Below are 18,158 nucleotides of genomic sequence, written 5' to 3'. Positions count from 1 at the left end.
TCTACTAATATTAAAGTCTTTTATTGAATCCAATCAAAAGTACAGTTTTGTTTTTTAAAAATAAGATTAATATAGAAATAAAAGAAAAGTTAATTCTGTGACATTATATCTGGACCAACTTTCTGAATTGCAAAACAAATAACAAATATACAGTTCTCATTTTATAAAGTGGCTTTGGCCAACAAGTGAAAAATACATCATTCCTTTTGATCTCCTATAGGATCCCTGTAGTGTATTTCAAGTAAAGAATAAGAAAGATAAAGACTGTATCAAACTATGGAGCAACAAAAAGATTTACAACAGAAGCACTGATTAAAATGATGAATGTCCCAAATGGTGGAAGAAGCCTTTTGCCAGAGGATGCAGAAGGATTGGTTTCGGGACCTGGAACAGGAGCTGGACCTGGACCTGGACCTGGACCTGGATCTGGACCTGGAGCTGGAGCTGGAGCTGTTAATGAGAACACACAGTCACTGACACATCATTTTTTGGTATCAAATATCATCATCTATACCATATATCCTGAATATGTAAATGCTATAAGTTAGAAGCTTACTGAAATGCTTCTACTCGGGAACAATTTTCAAATAAATGTAGTTCTTAAGAACTACATTTACACACACACACACACACACACACACACACACACAGATCATCAGGTCATGCTGCTCTGGGTTTTATCTAAGGTTTCACAGGATTTAAAAGCCAAGATAATTTTTTAAGTTCTCTTGAATTTCTTAGAAATTTTTGTTTCTATTTTCTGTATATTCGTGCAAAGTAAAGACTGTCTCTTCTATTTCAAACAAGACAACACATTTCACATGCATATGCAAACCGCTTCCAGATAATAGCTTCCTTTTAAAGCATTGATTCTGCAAGCTGACAGAAAATAGTTTTTCCTCTACGTATACATGGCTATAGAGAAAACTGCTTTCCTTGCATCTGAATTCTTATAGAGAATCAGTGGACTCCATCTACAGGATAATCCGTTTTATGCTGCTCTAAACTCAGATAATGGATTTAAGGTATGTTTTTCTTTAAACAGACTGTACAGGGAAAGATTATCCCAAATGGGATAACCAGACTTCATAAGTGAAACCAAGAAAAAGAATTTTATAAAAGCCTTCATGTCACAGGACGTGGTGGTGCATGCCTGTAATCCCAGCGGCTCAGGAGGCTGGGACAGGAGGATCCTGAGTTCAAAGCCAGCCTCAGCAAAAGCGAAGCACTAAGCTACTCAATGAGACCCTGTCTCTAAATAAAATACAAAAACAGGGCTGATGTGGCTCAGTGGTCAAGTGCCCCTGAGTCAATTCCCAGTACCCCCCTCAAAAAAAGCCTTCATGTCAATTTATTTGCCATAGTTATAAATCTGCAGTTGTATGAGACAGGGAAATAGGATAAACTCATGCATTAGTATGTCATCATAGAACAGTGGTTCTTAAGAGTATAGTAAGCCCTGAGAGGCAATCTGGACAACTGTCAAAGGGATTTTCTCTTTTATTCTTTTTTTTTTTTTTTTTAATGGTGCTGGGGATTGAACCCAGGGCCTTGTGCATGCAAGGCAAGCACTCTACCAACTGAGCTAGACACCCAGCCTGATTTTCTTTTTTATTGTTATACCAATGGGGTGCGGGTAGGAGGGCTAGATATGCTGAGATGATTAAGAGAGTTTTGCACAATGAAAAATCAACCTACTTCATGCCCAACTTTCAAATGCACTGCTAGACACATATGCAAGTTAAAAACCTATTTATAGTGATTAAATCCAGAATCTAAATCAGTTTTACATATAAACAAAATATTTTCAGATGGTTTTAATAAAAATTAAACATTTTTATCTAGTATCCACTGTGTTTCTTTAGTTCATTTTCTTCTTACATAGAACAATTTCTAATCTCTTAAATTCAAATTTATTTGAATTCATAAATGAAAACATCTGTTTTCATTAAGCCTTTCAATATAAGCTAAGCATTTACATATTGAAATATGTTCTTTTGTTATAAATTACATTCAGGACATTATTTTTTATGGGTATAAGTACATCTGATCTATGAATCTTATTTTAGGATAATACAAGGGCTTTGTAGAATATTATTTAAAAAAAGGGTTGAAAAGATTTCAACTACTGTTTTAAAACAGCATAGTCTCCAGTCATAGCTGAAAATGATTTTTCAAGAAACGAAGTTGCCCCTATACATATTGTTATAATACCTTAAATTCTTGCAACTTCCTTTGATAAGAAAAATTAATTTCTCACTTTTTCTACATTGCAGAAACATTAATCAACAAAAGAAATGAGATATTTCTTACTAGGACTGTTGGTATCTCTTTGACTTTCATCTTCTAAAACAAAAAGAGATTTTGAGTTAATTGTATTATACATCTATTTATCTGGAAGGAAAAGATAAAAAAAAAAAAAAGGTCCAATAAAGATTAAGCAAACTTGATTATCTCGAGAGCAGGCAGGATTAATAAGTTTAGAAGTATATGGCAGGTTGCAGAAAAGTTTAGTTTTTACTCATTTATGCTCTTTGAAAAATTTCTCCATGAATATGCATTTCCATTAAAATAGAGGTTAAAATGTTGTTTACCAAAAAGGTATTTTTTCTACATACTGAACTCAGATTTTCCCAAGTATACCATTAATGATTTATTGTTTATTATCTGTCAGGCATAATGAAAATGCTTTATGTACATTACTTCTTACAATCCTAATAGGCAGGTATTGTTAGCCATATTTCACAGATGTTCTTTAAAACACGTGTGACATGTTTTGAGGTATGACATACCAAAAATCACAGAGGTTAAGTGGTAGCAATATCTGATTTCAAAACCTTTACTTTTAATCACTATTCTATACTATCTCCATGTGTGTGTCTCGCATTGAAATATTTCATTAGTTATTATATTTTCACAGTTTTAAAACTAAATTCTAGGAGCTCAGGATAGAGAATAGAGGTGTATATCAAAATCTGTCTGGAAGACAAGTGTCAAGTGGCAGAAAGTGAACAAAACTTGAAACGTTTGAGTCATGGTTGTCTCTTTCTAGCCTTTCACTGTTCCTATGTTCCACTTCCTCATCTTTGAAGTGACACTGGATTAAATGAGAACTTGTGAACTGTTTTGACATTGCCTTTTAAAAAGGCTGCACTGTACATAGTTTTAAAGGAGAGTGCACAATCCAACACAGTCTCAGCAAAACCCAGGGTCCTATTTGTGAAATAAGGGAGAGTGTAGTGAGGAGCTCAATGTTAATATGTCATAGTTGTCATTCACAGTTCTTTGATGATGCTATTCCTATGTCCTCAGATTCCCTCCCTATTCCAGTTCACTCTGGAAAGCCTCCTGCCTCATTCTGGAACAGAAAAGCCCAGCTGGACAGTAACTGTTCCAGTTTCAGGTCAAGCATCATTTTTCTTCTTGGCCCAGAGAACCTTAATAGCAGCCCACTGCTCACAATAATAAGTTCTCAACCTTCCCCTCCTCTGCCATTCAGAGAAGGATGTCAGAAACTGTAGAGCCCAAATATCTTCCCTAGGCCCCCTTAAGCCTGACATAACTGAGTGATTACAGTGAAGGACTTAGAACCGCATGGTGCCTCCACCCCCAATACAGAATTTATTACCTTTTATTTCATCTGGTTCTACCACTTTTATTCCTAAGTGAAAAAAATATTTTCAGTTAATGATTATTTACTATTTTATTACTATTTATTTTATCATGTATTTTATACTTCATTAGGTCCTAATTTACTCCCAAAAGACTGAAGTATCCTCATCTCACACAGGTAGAAGCAGAGGCCCACAAAAATTAAGTAACTTATACAAAGTTACCTAAAGGAAAGTGGCAGAGGAGCGACTTCCTGAAGCTAGGTATGTCGGTCTACACAGCCCATGTTCAACCCCCACTCCCTGCTCAGTGGCCATCTTTCAAACAACCACAGTGTTACTATCAGACCCTGACGAAAGCATCAGACAAACTCAGGTCCACACAGTAGAAGAGATAAGGACGGATGAAGTGTGTCATCAGTATCACTAAGGGTTCACTTTCAAATTGTGGCCAAACAAATCCATCAATGCTAATCTTGGTTAGTACAAAAGAGTTGCTGAGCCCGCTTTCTGAGCCTGTATCCATAACTGAACTGTGACCATGCTGTTTCTGCACATGGCATGCAGTTTTCATAGGCAGCACTCAGTACTATGTGGTTAGATTTAATTTAGCAGATGCTGAAAATCTAATTTCTTTAACAGGTTACCATTGCCCTAATTAAAAAAAAAAAAAACAACTTTAAAAACAACTTTTTTTTTTTTTGGTAGATGCACACACAAAAAAACACTTTTTAAAGCACTATAATGAACTCAGGAAAAAGGATTTTAAACATTAGATAGGGGATGGCATCTGAGATTTTATGGTTTGATAGTCCTTACAGATATTCCCATGAAGTAAATATGACACTTGAAAGATGACAATTTTGAGGCATAAAAGTGCCATTACTATCATAGTTCTCTGGCAAAATATGATATGTCCATTTTTTTATTATCTCAGGAAAAAATTAATTTGAGGAGCTTTTTTCTTCCCCTGTACATATAAAGTTCTGTACACATAAAGTTCTGAGGTTCTTCTGAAAAATGGGACTGGAGTCACTGTTCAGTTTCTCTGGCCAAGAAACTCAAGGTCCCTCAATAGCCTTGCCCTCAGTTACAGCTCTCACGTTAAAAATGCTCATTTTTATAAAGGTTATTTATTCAAGGTATGTTAAATCTGTCATGGTAAATATGCTGGAAGAACACACTTGTGGAATCACAGGTGTTTTCAGTGACTTTCAGTTTGTGCCAGTGAATACGATTTTCAAATTCTGGTCTGATGTATTCAAGAGATATGAGCCCCAAAGGTCTGACTGCACTATAGTTTTTGGGTTTTGACTGAAAAATTCTGGCTCCATAAATCCTTATTGTACAAATCTACACCAAGCTTAGAGGAGCTTTCTTCATAGCACTTCACTCAGTGTGTGTCCATGCCAGGAAAATACTGGGTTTTGTAACCTGGAGATCCCACATGATGAGTTGTTAACCAAAACTAACAGCTTGTGAAAGAGCTGAAGTTTCTATTGAGTAACTTTAGCTGTAAAACCTGGAAGGTGCTGGCCTAGTGCATCCAGGTTCCGGCAACTTTGCTCTTAGCCAAGATCCCAACACAGCTAACTTCCTGTCTTGGAGACTGTTCCAAGAGCACAAGAACACTGGAGAGGAAAGGCACTTTCTCTAACCCTCGTCCCAGGCACATTTTTGTAGGTGATTGATGCAGTCATAAGGGAATATTAGTGAACACTGCCTCATGATAATATTCTCTTTAGTCTAGGTAACCATTCTCACCTCATACTTGGGTTCAGACCAACAGAAAACTATCTTACCAGGTATTTCAGTGGATTCAAGGCTTTTCATACCTAAAGGAAGGAATGATTATTGATTAGTGACAATTAATTACCTTGCATTGTTAATGTTCCCATCCTTTTACTACTTCCCCCAACAGCAGTCGAGGAAAAAAAAGAGGGAAAGAAGAGAAAAGGAGAAGAAAGAGAAGGAAGAGAATGGAAAAAGAAAGAAAACAGCCACAACAAAAAGCACCTTTTCAATGGTTTTTTCACTTTCCAACAGGATGAAGTCCAAACTCCTTAAGCTAGAACTACCATGATCTACCCCTTATATCTCCACCTCATCTTCATAAGGCAGTCCCTATAACAACCATTTTTAAATGAAATATTAATGGGTTGAAGTCTCTGCTTGGTTTAGCTCCTGTCATTACAGTTATTAGTTCTATAATTTTGGGCAGGCTACTTATTTACATTAAATTGGGAGTACTTTCTTATATCATTAAATGATTTTAAAAACAATTTTAAGCTTAGTGTTTCATAATGTATACATAATTTATTTAACAACACTCAACTGCTAAACACTAAGAATGTTTCTAAATTTTTGGTACTGTAATATCTGTGATGAAATATTTTTGTACATAATTTTTTGCGTTTATTTCTAATTTCTCTGGACAAATACCAACAGTGTTATAACTGGATAAAAAGATAAAAACATTTTTAAGGCTAGTAATATACATACTATTAAATTACCCTGCAGAAAATTTTTTTCAGGGGCTCAGGGGTGTAGTTCAGTGGTAGGATATTTGCCAAACATGCAGTAGGCCCTAGGTTTGATCCACAGAACCCCAAAAGAAAAAAAAAAAAGGAAAAGGGAAGTCATTCTAATTTATAATCTCACTAGAAAATTATAAAAATAGAGTCCTCTCCCAGGACTCTTAAGAGAATCTGAATAATATCATTAAAAAATAAGCCAGCATGGTGACACGCATCTAATCCTAGCAATTTAGTAGGCTGAAGTAGGATCACAAGGTCCAGGGCAACCTCAGCAATTTAGCAAAACCCTGTCCACAAAATTTAAAAGTTAATTAATTAAACAAAAGGGCTGCAGATGTAGCTCAGTGGCAGATCATCCCTGGGTTCAATCCCCTATTTAAAAAAAAGTAAATAAATAAAACAGCTGGGTGTGGTGGCATATGCCTATAATCCCAAATACTGAGAAGGCTAAGGCAAGAGGATTGCAAATTCAAGGCCAGCTTAGGCAATTTAGCAAGACCCTGTCTCAAAATAAAAATAAAAGATCTGGGAGTATAGTTCAGTGATAGAGCACTTGCCTAGAGAAAGGCTCTGGATCCAATCCCCAGAATAATAGTAATTATAATAATGATAACAGCAACAACATTTAAAATAAAATAAAAATTTGGAGATAATGCTGTGGCATGTACTAATAATCAAATGGCTATAGCTAATAGCATCTATTATTGAGACTGCTAGAGACAGAAATAAATAATCATCATTTTCATTTAGAAAAAAAGTAATGCTATTTGTTATGCCCATCCAAAACTCCCAGTCACAAGAGTTCATGTAACAAATGTTCTCTATTTTCAGGAATTGCCTGAAGATTGTTAGACAAGAGACAAAACTGCTGAGTCATTTTTATAAAGAGATGCCAAACTAAGGCACTAGCAGTGCTAAGGCTGGCACTGCTTTCTTCCCATTCTTCCTTGCTATACAACATGCCTGCCTGCTCACACCCATAAAGTGAACTGCTGCAAAATGAAAGCCCCCAGAGTTCATGAAAGTGTCTTACCAGGGTCCTCAAGACTCTGGTTTTCTTTACCTAAATTACAAAAAAAGAAAAATCAATTTAATTGATATAAATAACAAGAGATCAAAAGAAATAGGACTTACTAAAGCTACAACATAACTATTTTCAAGGAAGGCTGAGACAGGAGGATCACAAGTTTGAGATCAATGGGGTAACTGAGCAAGACCTTGTCCAAAATAAAAATTTTAAAAATTTTGGACAAGATCCAAAATTAGCTTTGTAGTAAAGCATCTTCCTAGCATATGAGGCCTTGGGTTCAATCCTCAGCAATACACACACACACACACACACACACACACACACACAAACTTATTTTCATGGTAGTATGGCTATAAAGAACTCCTTGGTATATCCGTAACTACTGCCACTGAATTTTAGTGTCAGCCAGAAACTAAATGTAACTTGGCTCTCTGGCCCTCTATATTAACAAAAACCAATATATATATATTGGATATATATATATATATATATATATCCAAGTAGTCTCAAGAAAGCAGGAAAATATCTGTTTTGAATCGTTAGCTAAGGTCCCTGTGAAGTGACCAGAATTTGGGACTGCAATAGGCCATTTAAGAGGGGTTGCTGCCAGTCATGGTGGCACACACCTGTAATCCCAGCAACTTGGGAGGCTGAAGCAGGATAATAGCAAGTTCAAGGTCAGCTTCAACAACTTAACAAATCTTTTTTCAAAATAAAAGATAATAAGGGCTGAGGATGCAGCTCAGTGGTATAGCTGGGTTCAACCCCCAAAACAAAAAAGACAAAAAGGAATGTGTCTGTCAAGTCCATTAAGACAGGAAGTATCACCCACTTGAATCAAACTGTAAAATATGATATATTAAGAACTATGTAATGTTTTGAACGACCAACAATAAAAAAAAGACAGGAAGTATCTTCCAGAATATGAAATAAATGACATATTTAAGGAAAGGGTGAATTTTTCTCAAGATAAACTTATTGTAGCCACACGGGCCAAACACACAAGGAATGTAAATACAAAGACATGATTTTATTGTATCTCCATTAATGGAAACTTAAAAAAATTTATAATCACCTGGATATTTTTAGTCAAACAATACTTGTCCAGGGGCAAAAAATTACAATGGAGTAGCATTGGTTTGGGGCACTTAAAATGGAGTTCGGGAAGCCATGAATCAGATCCCAGGTGGAGTGCAGACATGCCCACTCCTAGCTCTGAGATGACCTTTGAAACACTGTTAACCTCTACTGACCTTCTGTTAAGGTATCCCTTATCCCAAACTACCCAGAGATTTCATGCCCATTCCCTCTCTTACAAAACAGTCTGATTATAAAACACCAATCACAGTTCCTAACAAGTATTTCTAATTTTCACCCTTCTTGCAGTTTAAAGCTATAAATTCAGCTGCCATTTTATAAAACCCTGGAGCACATTTTCAAGATTGCCTGAATCTGTTTTCCTGGTTTGTGATCCCATTAGTCCCGAATGAATGTAATTTAGATTTTATTCTCAGTGGACATATCACGTGTCAGTATATTTTAGAGTTGCAAATATAGTTTTCTACTTACATTTGAATGTTGGCTTCACACAAGTTAATCTCAATGACTGAATATAGAGCTACAGCTCACAAACCTCCCAGACCAGGTCTTGAGCAATTAGCTTTTCAGATCTCATCACCCTATTCCTCAGAAAGTTTCTATATTATTCAGATCTCCAGAGCCAACTCTCTCTCCCTGGAGGAAGGTAAATTTCCCCAGAATAGGTTTTATTCATCTAAGATTTCATTTGCTAAACTGGAAAGAGCCATTAAACATTCTTATATTTATGTTAACTTTATATTATAATTTTATTTTTTAAAATTAAGAGCATACTCACTAGGGTTGTAGATGTAGATGGGCTGAAAATATTCTGAAATACAAATATGTTTTCATTACTTGCTATTCTACTCAGATGTGAATGTCAGTTTCAGTCTATCTTTAAATGATTACTAAAAATATAAAGATCTGAGTTGGCTTACTTTCAAGAAACATAAAACATGGTTATTATAAGAAATGTAAGACTTCAATCAATAGACAAATGGATGTGGGTTCTTTTTAATTACACAAAGAAGAGAAAAAGTAGCCAGGAGGGCATTTAGAATTGGACCCTTGTTTTCAAAACTTTTAATAAGGAAATCTTCAAAAGGACCCACTGACAGGATACATCAGGTACAAGACATTTTCTGGCAACTTTGGTTCAAATCTATTAGACTTTCAATAATGCCATTCAAGAATACTCTTGGGGGGGCTGGGGCCGGGGCTCAGTGGTAGAGCGCTTGCCTGGCACATGCGAGGCACTGGGTTCGATCTTCAGTACCCCATATAAATAAATAAATAAATAAATAAATAAAGATATTATGTCCAACTAAAAAAAATTAGAAAAAGAAAAAAAAAGAATACTCTTAGAATTTCCTGTCTACCTTCCCAAATCTTTCCTGACTTTCTTCTAAGAAACATTTTTTGTTACATCCTGTTTTTTCATGGCAAAGCGGAAACACCTCACTATTGTTCTGTCAGCCCATGTTTTCCCTTTCAGTCATTCACTCCATTCATTAGTCTTCCAAATGTTATTTCCTAAGAATCAGGAATGGGAGAAGTTTAGCTCTTTGCAGATGGGCAGTGACTAGAGATGCAGGCGCACTCTGGAGTCCTTAGGCTCCATAAGGACAAGCTGGGGTGAGTGGCCTGTTCCCTGTTTGCCTGAAGGCAAGGCAGTGTTTGAGAGAATAGCAAAAGCAAGAATGGGAGGGCAGGGGTTGTGGCTCAGCGGTAGAACACTTGCCTAGCACATGCAAGGCCCTAGGTTTGAGCCTCAGCACCACATAAATAAAGATATTGTGTCCAAAATAAATATTTTTTAAAAAAGCAAGAATGGAGCTGGGGAGGGGAGTTACAGTAAAGGTGGAGCTCACCACCTGAGAAAATGATGGTGGACAGAACAGGAGCACCATGGTGGGAAGGATTTGACTCATACTTGTGAGAAACAACACTGACGAAATTCCATTAGAGAGAACACTTGAAAGCGTATCTTACCCAAGTTCTCGACACAACTTTCAGTTTTCAGTCCTGAAACAAAAAGATTAAAGCTTTGTTACATATAATCTAAACTAGTAAAAATTTTAATTGATCAGTGGCTATTGATAATTTAGTCTGTCAATTCTTAGCCTATAGACCCATAATTTTGTGGGATGCAAATGTGTTCTTAGAACAGCCACTGAATACTATATAACTTTTGACAAAATATCTAACTTTTCTGGAATTCAATTTCAGATAAGTCTGTATCTTTTATTGGGCAAAAGAGAATTAAGATTGTAGTGCAAATAATCCTGCAAATTAGCTGAACTTCAGAGAGGACAACTATCCTGCATCATCCAGGTGAGCTTAGTCTAAACACAAAAATCCTTAAAAGTACGAGAGGAAGAAGAGAGCATCAGAGAGAGGCAGTGTGAAGAGGGCTCAACATACTGTTTGTGGTTCTGAAGATGGAAGAAGAAAGGCCACAAATTTAGGAATGGCAAGTAGCTGTCAAAAGCTAAGTAAGGCAAGGAAACATTCTTGCCCAAGATTCTAGAAAGGAATGCAGTTTTACCAACACCTTAATTTTAGCTCAGTTAGATCCATGTCAGACTGCAGAAATGCAGAATAAATAACAATCATATATAGGTATATATAAAACAATATAACAGACATTAATAACAGAATTTAATGATATATAAATATTAAATAAATACATAATTTACATAATGAATATTTATAATATATCTTATATATAATAAATATCTAAGATAATAAAGCTTTGATGTTTTAAACCACTAAATTTGTAATTTTTTTACAGAAGCAACAGAATACATGTACACATACATAAAAATAGAAAATATCTAAAATGAAAGGAAAAACTAAAAAACAATAGAGACTCACTGAATTATGGAACAACTTCAAGAAGCTCACTTTAAATAAATAAATAATAAGTAAATAAATCACTTAAAGAAAGGGGAGAATAGGCTGGGGTGCGCCTTGGAGGTAGAATGAGTGCTCAGCATGCACTCAGCCCTTGATTTTATCCTCAACAGCATACATGAAAAACAAAAGAGGAGTGAAAAAATATTTGAAGAAACAATGGCCAAAACTTCCCAAAATTCGATGAAAACCACAATCACACAAATCTTCTATCTTTAATAGATAAAAAACTCCAGCAACAGTAAGAAAACAAGCCACCCCATTAAAAACGGGCAAAATATTAGAACAGATGCTTAACTTTATATATATATATATATATATATATATATATATATATATATATATATAAATGGCAAATACATACATGAAAGGATATTCAACATTACTACTCATTAGGAACATGCAAGTTAAAAAACATATCTTTTTGGAACTATAAAAATGAAAATGACATAGCATACTAAGTGTTGGCAAGGATGTGGTAGAATTGGAACTCTTATTTAGTCCTGGTAAAGATGTAAAACTACTTTGGAAAAATACTTTGGCAGCTTCTTTCAAAACTATACAAATACCTACCATATAATTTAGCCAACATACTCCTAGATATTTATCGAATGGTAATGTATGTATATATCCATACAAAGACTTATAAAGTTAACAGATGATTTATTTGTAATAGCCCCAAAGTGGAAACAATCTAACTTTTCTTCAACAGTTGAGAGTATACAAATATATTGTGTTGTCTCCAGTATTCTATAATAGAATGTAAGGAACTATTGATATATGCAGCAACATGAATAATCTCACAATTATTATTAAGCAGAATGAAAGAGGCTATGCAAAAAAGAATATGATAGTACTTGAATGAAATACTAGAAAGTACCTACTAATATTTATGGTCAGAAAGTAACCTGTAGCAGAGCTGGGGTTGTGGCTCAGTGGTAGAGTGCTTGCCTAGCACTCTAGTTTTAAAATGTTTGATACTCCGAATGCTACCAAAGGATATTTCAATGCTTCAAAAGAAACACAGTCACACTTGTTATCTGTCTGGACACTGAGTGAACTACTAGCTTGGGTAGAAGGCAGTTTCAGTTATATGTTAAATGTTACCTATCATGTTACATTCTGTTTGATGTCATCATATATTCGCAAAGCTGGGTCTTAAGCAATTGTGATAAAAGGCAAGTATATGTGGAAAACAATGTGGAACATGAAATAAGATAGTATTTAATCTGATTCCAAGATCTGAGAAGCTGTGTGCAGTGTCTAACAGGCACATACCTTCCATCAGCAAGTTAAGTGTGGTAAAGAATGAAATAATCACACTTTATTGAAAAAGTAAGTGTAGCATTTTTTATAACAATTACTAAAATATTAGGATATACTTACTGAGTTATTTGTATTTACTTAATAAACAGAACTCTTGTGTATTTGTTTTAACCTAGGGACATGGAAAAAAATTATGACTAAGCATCATGAACTGAAAAAGTTTGAGAACCCCTGCATTAAACACTGCTCTAGACTTATCTACGACTTTACCCAAACTACTGACTCAATGAGTGCCTTGCTTACAAGACTTGATACATGAAAAGACAACATAGTTCACTGATAAAATAGCCTGCCCCAGGTTGGGCAAATCCAGTGGAATGTTGCATTCATCTGTTGTAGTGATGTAAATTGGTCTTTGCCTTGGATGCTCTGTGGGATGAGGTGAACCTCAAAAGGGCATCCTGGAAGGGATACAATACCTTGAAAGTGAAACACACTTATATTGGCTCATGTGACAACACTAATACCTTAACTGTAATGGTCAGGCTACTGGGTCACTCAGAACCGGATTACTAAAGATAAATCCATACTCAAGTGTCTCTATATGGTGTTTCCAATGCAGAAAATATAACTTGTGATTTCAATCTTATTTTACTCACATATATAAACATGAGTGATAGCATCTAAAGAAACCATCTGGGAACTGACAAAGCAGGTGAGGTGTATGTGACCATCGTCTCTATTATAGCTTATGAATCTATAAGCAAATCTACCACAGTAAGAAAATCATTTATAAGGACTAGGACTTCAAATGAAAAATTCTACCAGTCTTCCCAATGAGATTTCTTCAGGGCTGTCTGGTCTGACTATCTTCAGATACTTATAAGCTGTAAACAGCCATCCTAATTTACCTTGATTGAGTTCCCAAACACCAAGGAATCAGGAGTGGAAGAAAGAAGGGAAGTGAAAGAAAAGTATACTTATGTAGGTATGCTTGCTCTGACCTCAGTATTTTGGTGGATATAAAACTGGCTTTTACTACAGTAAAAGAATATATTTCCTGTAACCTCAGCAAAGTACAGATCATATTAATCTGATAAAAACACTAGTTTATGAAATTAGAGGCTGACTTTGCTTCCAGTGGCTAATTTTCTCTTGTTCTCAGAGGTCAACACAGAATTCATCATCATGGGAAAAGGACAACCAAACTGGATTTTCCCCAAGAGGAGGTGACAAGACTGTAATGGATTGGACTGGGATTAAGCAGGCAGCTTCTGACATGGCTATCAATGATCCTGTCTCTTGGTGTTCACACTCCTTTGTAATCCTCTTCCCTTGAGTGTGGGCTGAACCTAGTAACTTGTTTCTAGCAAACAGAATGCAGCAGAAGTGATGATCTGACACTTCCATGGTTAGGTTGTAGAAGTGTAACTTGTTGGTACTCTCTTGCTCATCTGATGAAACAAGTTGCCTTGTTGTGAGATGCTCTATGACAAGATCTATGTACCTAGGAACTAAGGAAGACCTCCAGCCAACTACTCATGAGGAACTGAGGTCTTGGTTGAACTCATGAAGGACTGCACCCTGCAAACAGCCATGTGAATAAGCTAAGAAACAGATCCTTTCTAGTCAGTCTTAAGATGATTGCAGTGTCCACCTAAGTATGCCTGGATTCCTGACCCACAGCAACTGTAAGATAATAAATGTTGTTTTAAGCCACTAAGTTTTGGAGTAATTTGGCATTCAATCAGAGGATGACTAATATAGGCTTAGGGTCTGTTTTCTATATCAAACTGTCTTGGATACAATTAGTCCTCAGTTATTCAATAAAACACTAATCCAGTTGTCATAATGAGTGTGTTTTGTAGATATGTCTAAAGTCCACAGTTGGTTAATTTTGAATAAGGTAGATCACCCCAAATTACTGTGCAGGCCTGGTTCAATCACACCTGAAAGGCTTTAAGAGAAGATGCTTTCCAAAAGAAGAAACTCTGCCTGTGAACAGCAGCATAAACTCATGCTTGAGTTGCTTCCAGCCTGTCCTTCACCCCACCCTGCCTTGTGGATTTTTAGAATTGACTTGCTGGTTTCTTAAAAGCATAAGCCAATTCTTTTAGCAATACATTTCTAAATAAATATTTCCTGCTAATTCTGTATCTATGGTTGAACCTTGACTGATTCAATAGTGATAAATGAATCTGGTGGATGAGAGTCTGAAAGAGTTGTTAGTGAGCAGTCTTCCAAATTCTTCTAAGCATTGACTCATAGTGGTGAACTGGATATGTCACTTACTCTATGGTATTGGATATGTGCTTTCTTATTTGTTTTAGCTACATGGATTGATATTCCAACCCCAGACATTCTTAGACAACAGCACAGAAATTTTGCCATTCCAAGGAAATGCTAATGGGTATCAATCAGAACCAATAGAGATACATACATTTATTAAGCTCTCAGGAGCTGCAGGTGAATTTATAAGAAATAAGTTGGATAGCCTCATGGACTCATTTTCTTTCCCCCTTTAATGTCTTAACAGAGAGCTGGCTTGACAGGCCTCAGTAAACTCAATAAAATACGCTAAAATAGCCATTGAAGTCCAGAGGCATATTCTTTCTAATGAGGCCACTTTCCCAACTGGGGAACACTGATATTCTCTAATCCCCAGGCTCTGTAAATATATAAATCATTATACCAAGGTTGCCCCTCATTACAGAAACATTGGCCAAAATACCATATCATCTATGCCAACCCTTCAGGGGATAATATTGCTCTATAAATCTTTCTCCTGATAAACCTGTTATGTTTGCATTGTAGGGAATCCAAAAGCTATTGCTTTCCTCTAGGTATGAATAATTTATCCACTGTTCTACCAATCCAGAAGTAATTTTCCAATTGTGTAATTTTTAAAAATAAGGAAAGTAGCCTGATTACACTGCTGATATTCTACTTTTATCAAGTTTTGTAGGAAAATAGTATCAATGATAGTTAATCTGCAGTGATTTTCTATTGAGAAACAAGAAAGGATTTTTTCCCCCTCAGAGTTCATTCTCTTATTAGATGACTTCCATTAATGAGATATCAATAGTCTCTCTACCTCCTAACAAACTATTTTTAGTTAACTAGTTTTTATAAAATCCACTAAAAATTTTTAGCTTTAAATTCGTAGACAGTAACACAGGTCTGTGTTTAGTACATTAAATTTAGTGCTGTAATTTTTTTTTTTTTTTTTTTTTAGTGCTTGAGATTGAACCCAGGACCTTATGCATGTGAGGCAAGCACTCTACCAAGATATATTCCCTAGACCCTAGTGTTGTAACTTTTTAAAAATCCTTTTAGAAATATTGTCTCTTTGTAGCTATAGTCATAGGTAAATCCTGTCAGTGGAACAAGATTCTGAATGTATCCTCCTGACTTGAGCTTTTAAAATCCCTAGTCAGATTCTTGCAAACAGCTTGTTTCTATTTTTAAATCAAGCTTGAATTAGTTAGCCATAGGGAGTTTTTGGACTCCATTCTCATAGTTATCTCTAGATGGCAGCAAAGAACTCCAATCTAGGATTAAATACCATAATTCCTCTCAGTTTCAATCAACACTCAAGTACAGTGGCTTAGAGCTCCCCAAACACATGATACATATAAGTATCCACAAAGGCCTCCTTTTGTGGCTAGTCTGAATATTAATTTGCTGTGCATCTTCTGCCTAATCCTTGTTCCCCTCCCAACATCTTCACATAGGACTCATAATGCATTTTTCCATGTAGGTCTTAAGCCCTGGCTCATTCAGAATCAAACCAGTTAGCTCTACCTCTTTTACTATATCACAATTCCCATCACAAACATGGAGTCATTGCCCAACATAACCCAACAACTAGGGATTAGTACAAAATCTGGCTTGTAGCCAGGGACCCATAATTAACATTTGTCTAAGTGCATGATAACACCAAAAGTAGAAGTACTTCATTTGTGTACAATGTGTCAAAATGCATTCTACTGTCATGTATAACTAATTAGAACAAATTTAAAAAGAACACCAAAAGTACTTCAACTATGTTTCTGGCTGTGATACGCTGGTAAAGTTTAACACACTTGGTGGTGTAGTACTCCTTAATTTTCCTTTTTTTTTCCTTTTTTTTTTTTTTTAGAGTTTTAGAGTTTTATTAAAACTGTGTTTTAAAAAATTATTATTTGTTTTAATTAGTTACACATGTCAGTACTGTGATCTTGACATATCATACATTTGAATCTAGCAATCAGAGAAATGCAAATTAAAACTACTCTAAGATAACCATCTCACTCCAGTAAGAATGGCAGCCATTATGAAGTCAAACAACAACAAGTGCTGGCAAGGATGCAGGGAAAAAGGTACACTCATACATTGCTGGTGGGACTGCAAATTGGTGCAGCCAATTTGGAAAGCAGTATGGAGATTCCTTGGAAAACTGGGAATGGAACCACCATTTGACCCAGCTATTCCTCTTCTCGGGACTGCATACTACAGGGACACAGCCACATCAATGTTTACAGCAGCACAATTCCCAATAGCTAGATTGTGGAGCTAATCTAGATGTCCTTCAATGGATGAATGGATAAAAAAAAATGTGGCATTTATATACAATGGAATATTACTCAGCACTAAAAAATAACAAGATCATGGCATTTGCAGGGAAATAGATGGCATTAGAGCAGATTATGCTAAATGAAGTTAGCCAATCCCCCCCAAAAATGCCAAATGATTCAAGTGGGGTAGGGAGGAAGAGCATGAGAAGAAAATTACCTCTAGATAGGGAAGAGAGGTGGGAGGGAAAGGGGAGAAGGGGAATTGCATGGAAGATGGAGAAAATCCTCATTGTTATACAGATTACATGTATGATGATGTGAGGGGGAAAAAAGAAGTGTGTCACATTAGATTTGGTAGAGAGAAGTGAGGGGAGGGGAGGGAAAGGGGAGATAGGAAGGACAGCAGAATAAAATAGACACAATTGCTATATGTATATTTGTGACTTGTTAATTTTCATTGTAAAGCAGTTTCTACTTCTCAGTGATTTCACTTTCAGTTATCAGTGGCCAACTGCAGAAAAATCTGCCTTAATTCTTTCAAAAAAGAGACAGCATTCATAGCTTCTATACAGTATACTGTTATAATTATTCTATTTTATTAGTTGTTACTGTTGCTCTCTTGCTGTGCATAATTTATAAATGAAACTTCATCACAAGTATATATGTATAGGAAAATATAGGGTTTGTTATTTTCTGCAGTTTCAGGCATTCTCTGGGGGCCTTGAAACATATCTCCCATGGATAAAGGGGGTAGAAATATATAACCAAACCATGGTCAATTTTAAACTCCTGTGACATAAGAGGAACTGGGAAAAAGATATATGCCTTTAATTTGCTTTGATTAATTCTCAGTTGATTATAGTTAGCTTGGTTTTTGGTCAGGTCCAATGTATAGTTGTTGATGAGAATGAACATTTTCTTTCAACACAAATTTACTCACGGTATCCTTCATCTATCCCCTCAAGAAAAATAGTCTTATTCAGATGCAACTCAAATACAGGAATAGAATAAGACAAATGAGGGGCATAGAGTATAAAATTTAAGGAGACACTCCCTTTCAGAATCATGCAAGTGCAAGTAGTTTAAGTATATGGCCCTAAAAGTGAAAACTTCCTTCAATTTGCAACCTTGGTACCTCAAGAGCCACAAACCTTCTGCCATC

The 18,158-nt window shown here is 35.8% G+C and overlaps 2 protein-coding genes across 6 annotated transcripts in view; one reads left to right on the top strand and one right to left on the bottom strand.

Moving 5' to 3' along the window:
• Window positions 1-1,847, top strand: part of Nup54 (nucleoporin 54) — a 32,179-nt gene extending 30,332 nt beyond the window's left edge. Inside the window, exon 13 of the mRNA XM_021734538.3 lies at window positions 221-1,847. Within this exon, the coding sequence (XP_021590213.2) occupies window positions 221-316 (96 nt within the window). The 3' untranslated portion in view covers window positions 317-1,847. The remainder of the gene's footprint in view (window positions 1-220) is intronic.
• Window positions 6-18,158, bottom strand: part of Art3 (ADP-ribosyltransferase 3 (inactive)) — a 90,130-nt gene continuing 71,977 nt past the window's right edge. For 3 of the 5 annotated variants that reach the window (XM_040292293.2, XM_021734539.3, XM_005337257.4), the window contains exons 4-10: window positions 10,251-10,283; window positions 9,055-9,087; window positions 7,182-7,211; window positions 5,414-5,446; window positions 3,629-3,661; window positions 2,314-2,346; window positions 6-450 (exon numbers count right to left, since the gene is read on the bottom strand). In XM_040292293.2, the coding sequence (XP_040148227.1) occupies window positions 275-450; window positions 2,314-2,346; window positions 3,629-3,661; window positions 5,414-5,446; window positions 7,182-7,211; window positions 9,055-9,087; window positions 10,251-10,283 (371 nt within the window). In that variant the 3' untranslated portion in view covers window positions 6-274. The remainder of the gene's footprint in view (window positions 451-2,313; window positions 2,347-3,628; window positions 3,662-5,413; window positions 5,447-7,181; window positions 7,212-9,054; window positions 9,088-10,250; window positions 10,284-18,158) is intronic. The other 2 variants (XM_078021428.1, XM_078021429.1) reach the window with 2 other exon arrangements.

The sequence above is a fragment of the Ictidomys tridecemlineatus genome, chromosome 9, assembly GCF_052094955.1.
Source record: "Ictidomys tridecemlineatus isolate mIctTri1 chromosome 9, mIctTri1.hap1, whole genome shotgun sequence".
NCBI lineage: Eukaryota > Metazoa > Chordata > Mammalia > Rodentia > Sciuridae > Ictidomys > Ictidomys tridecemlineatus.
The sequence above is the reverse complement of the archived record's forward strand: the minus strand, read 5'-3'. Positions and strand labels throughout refer to the sequence as shown.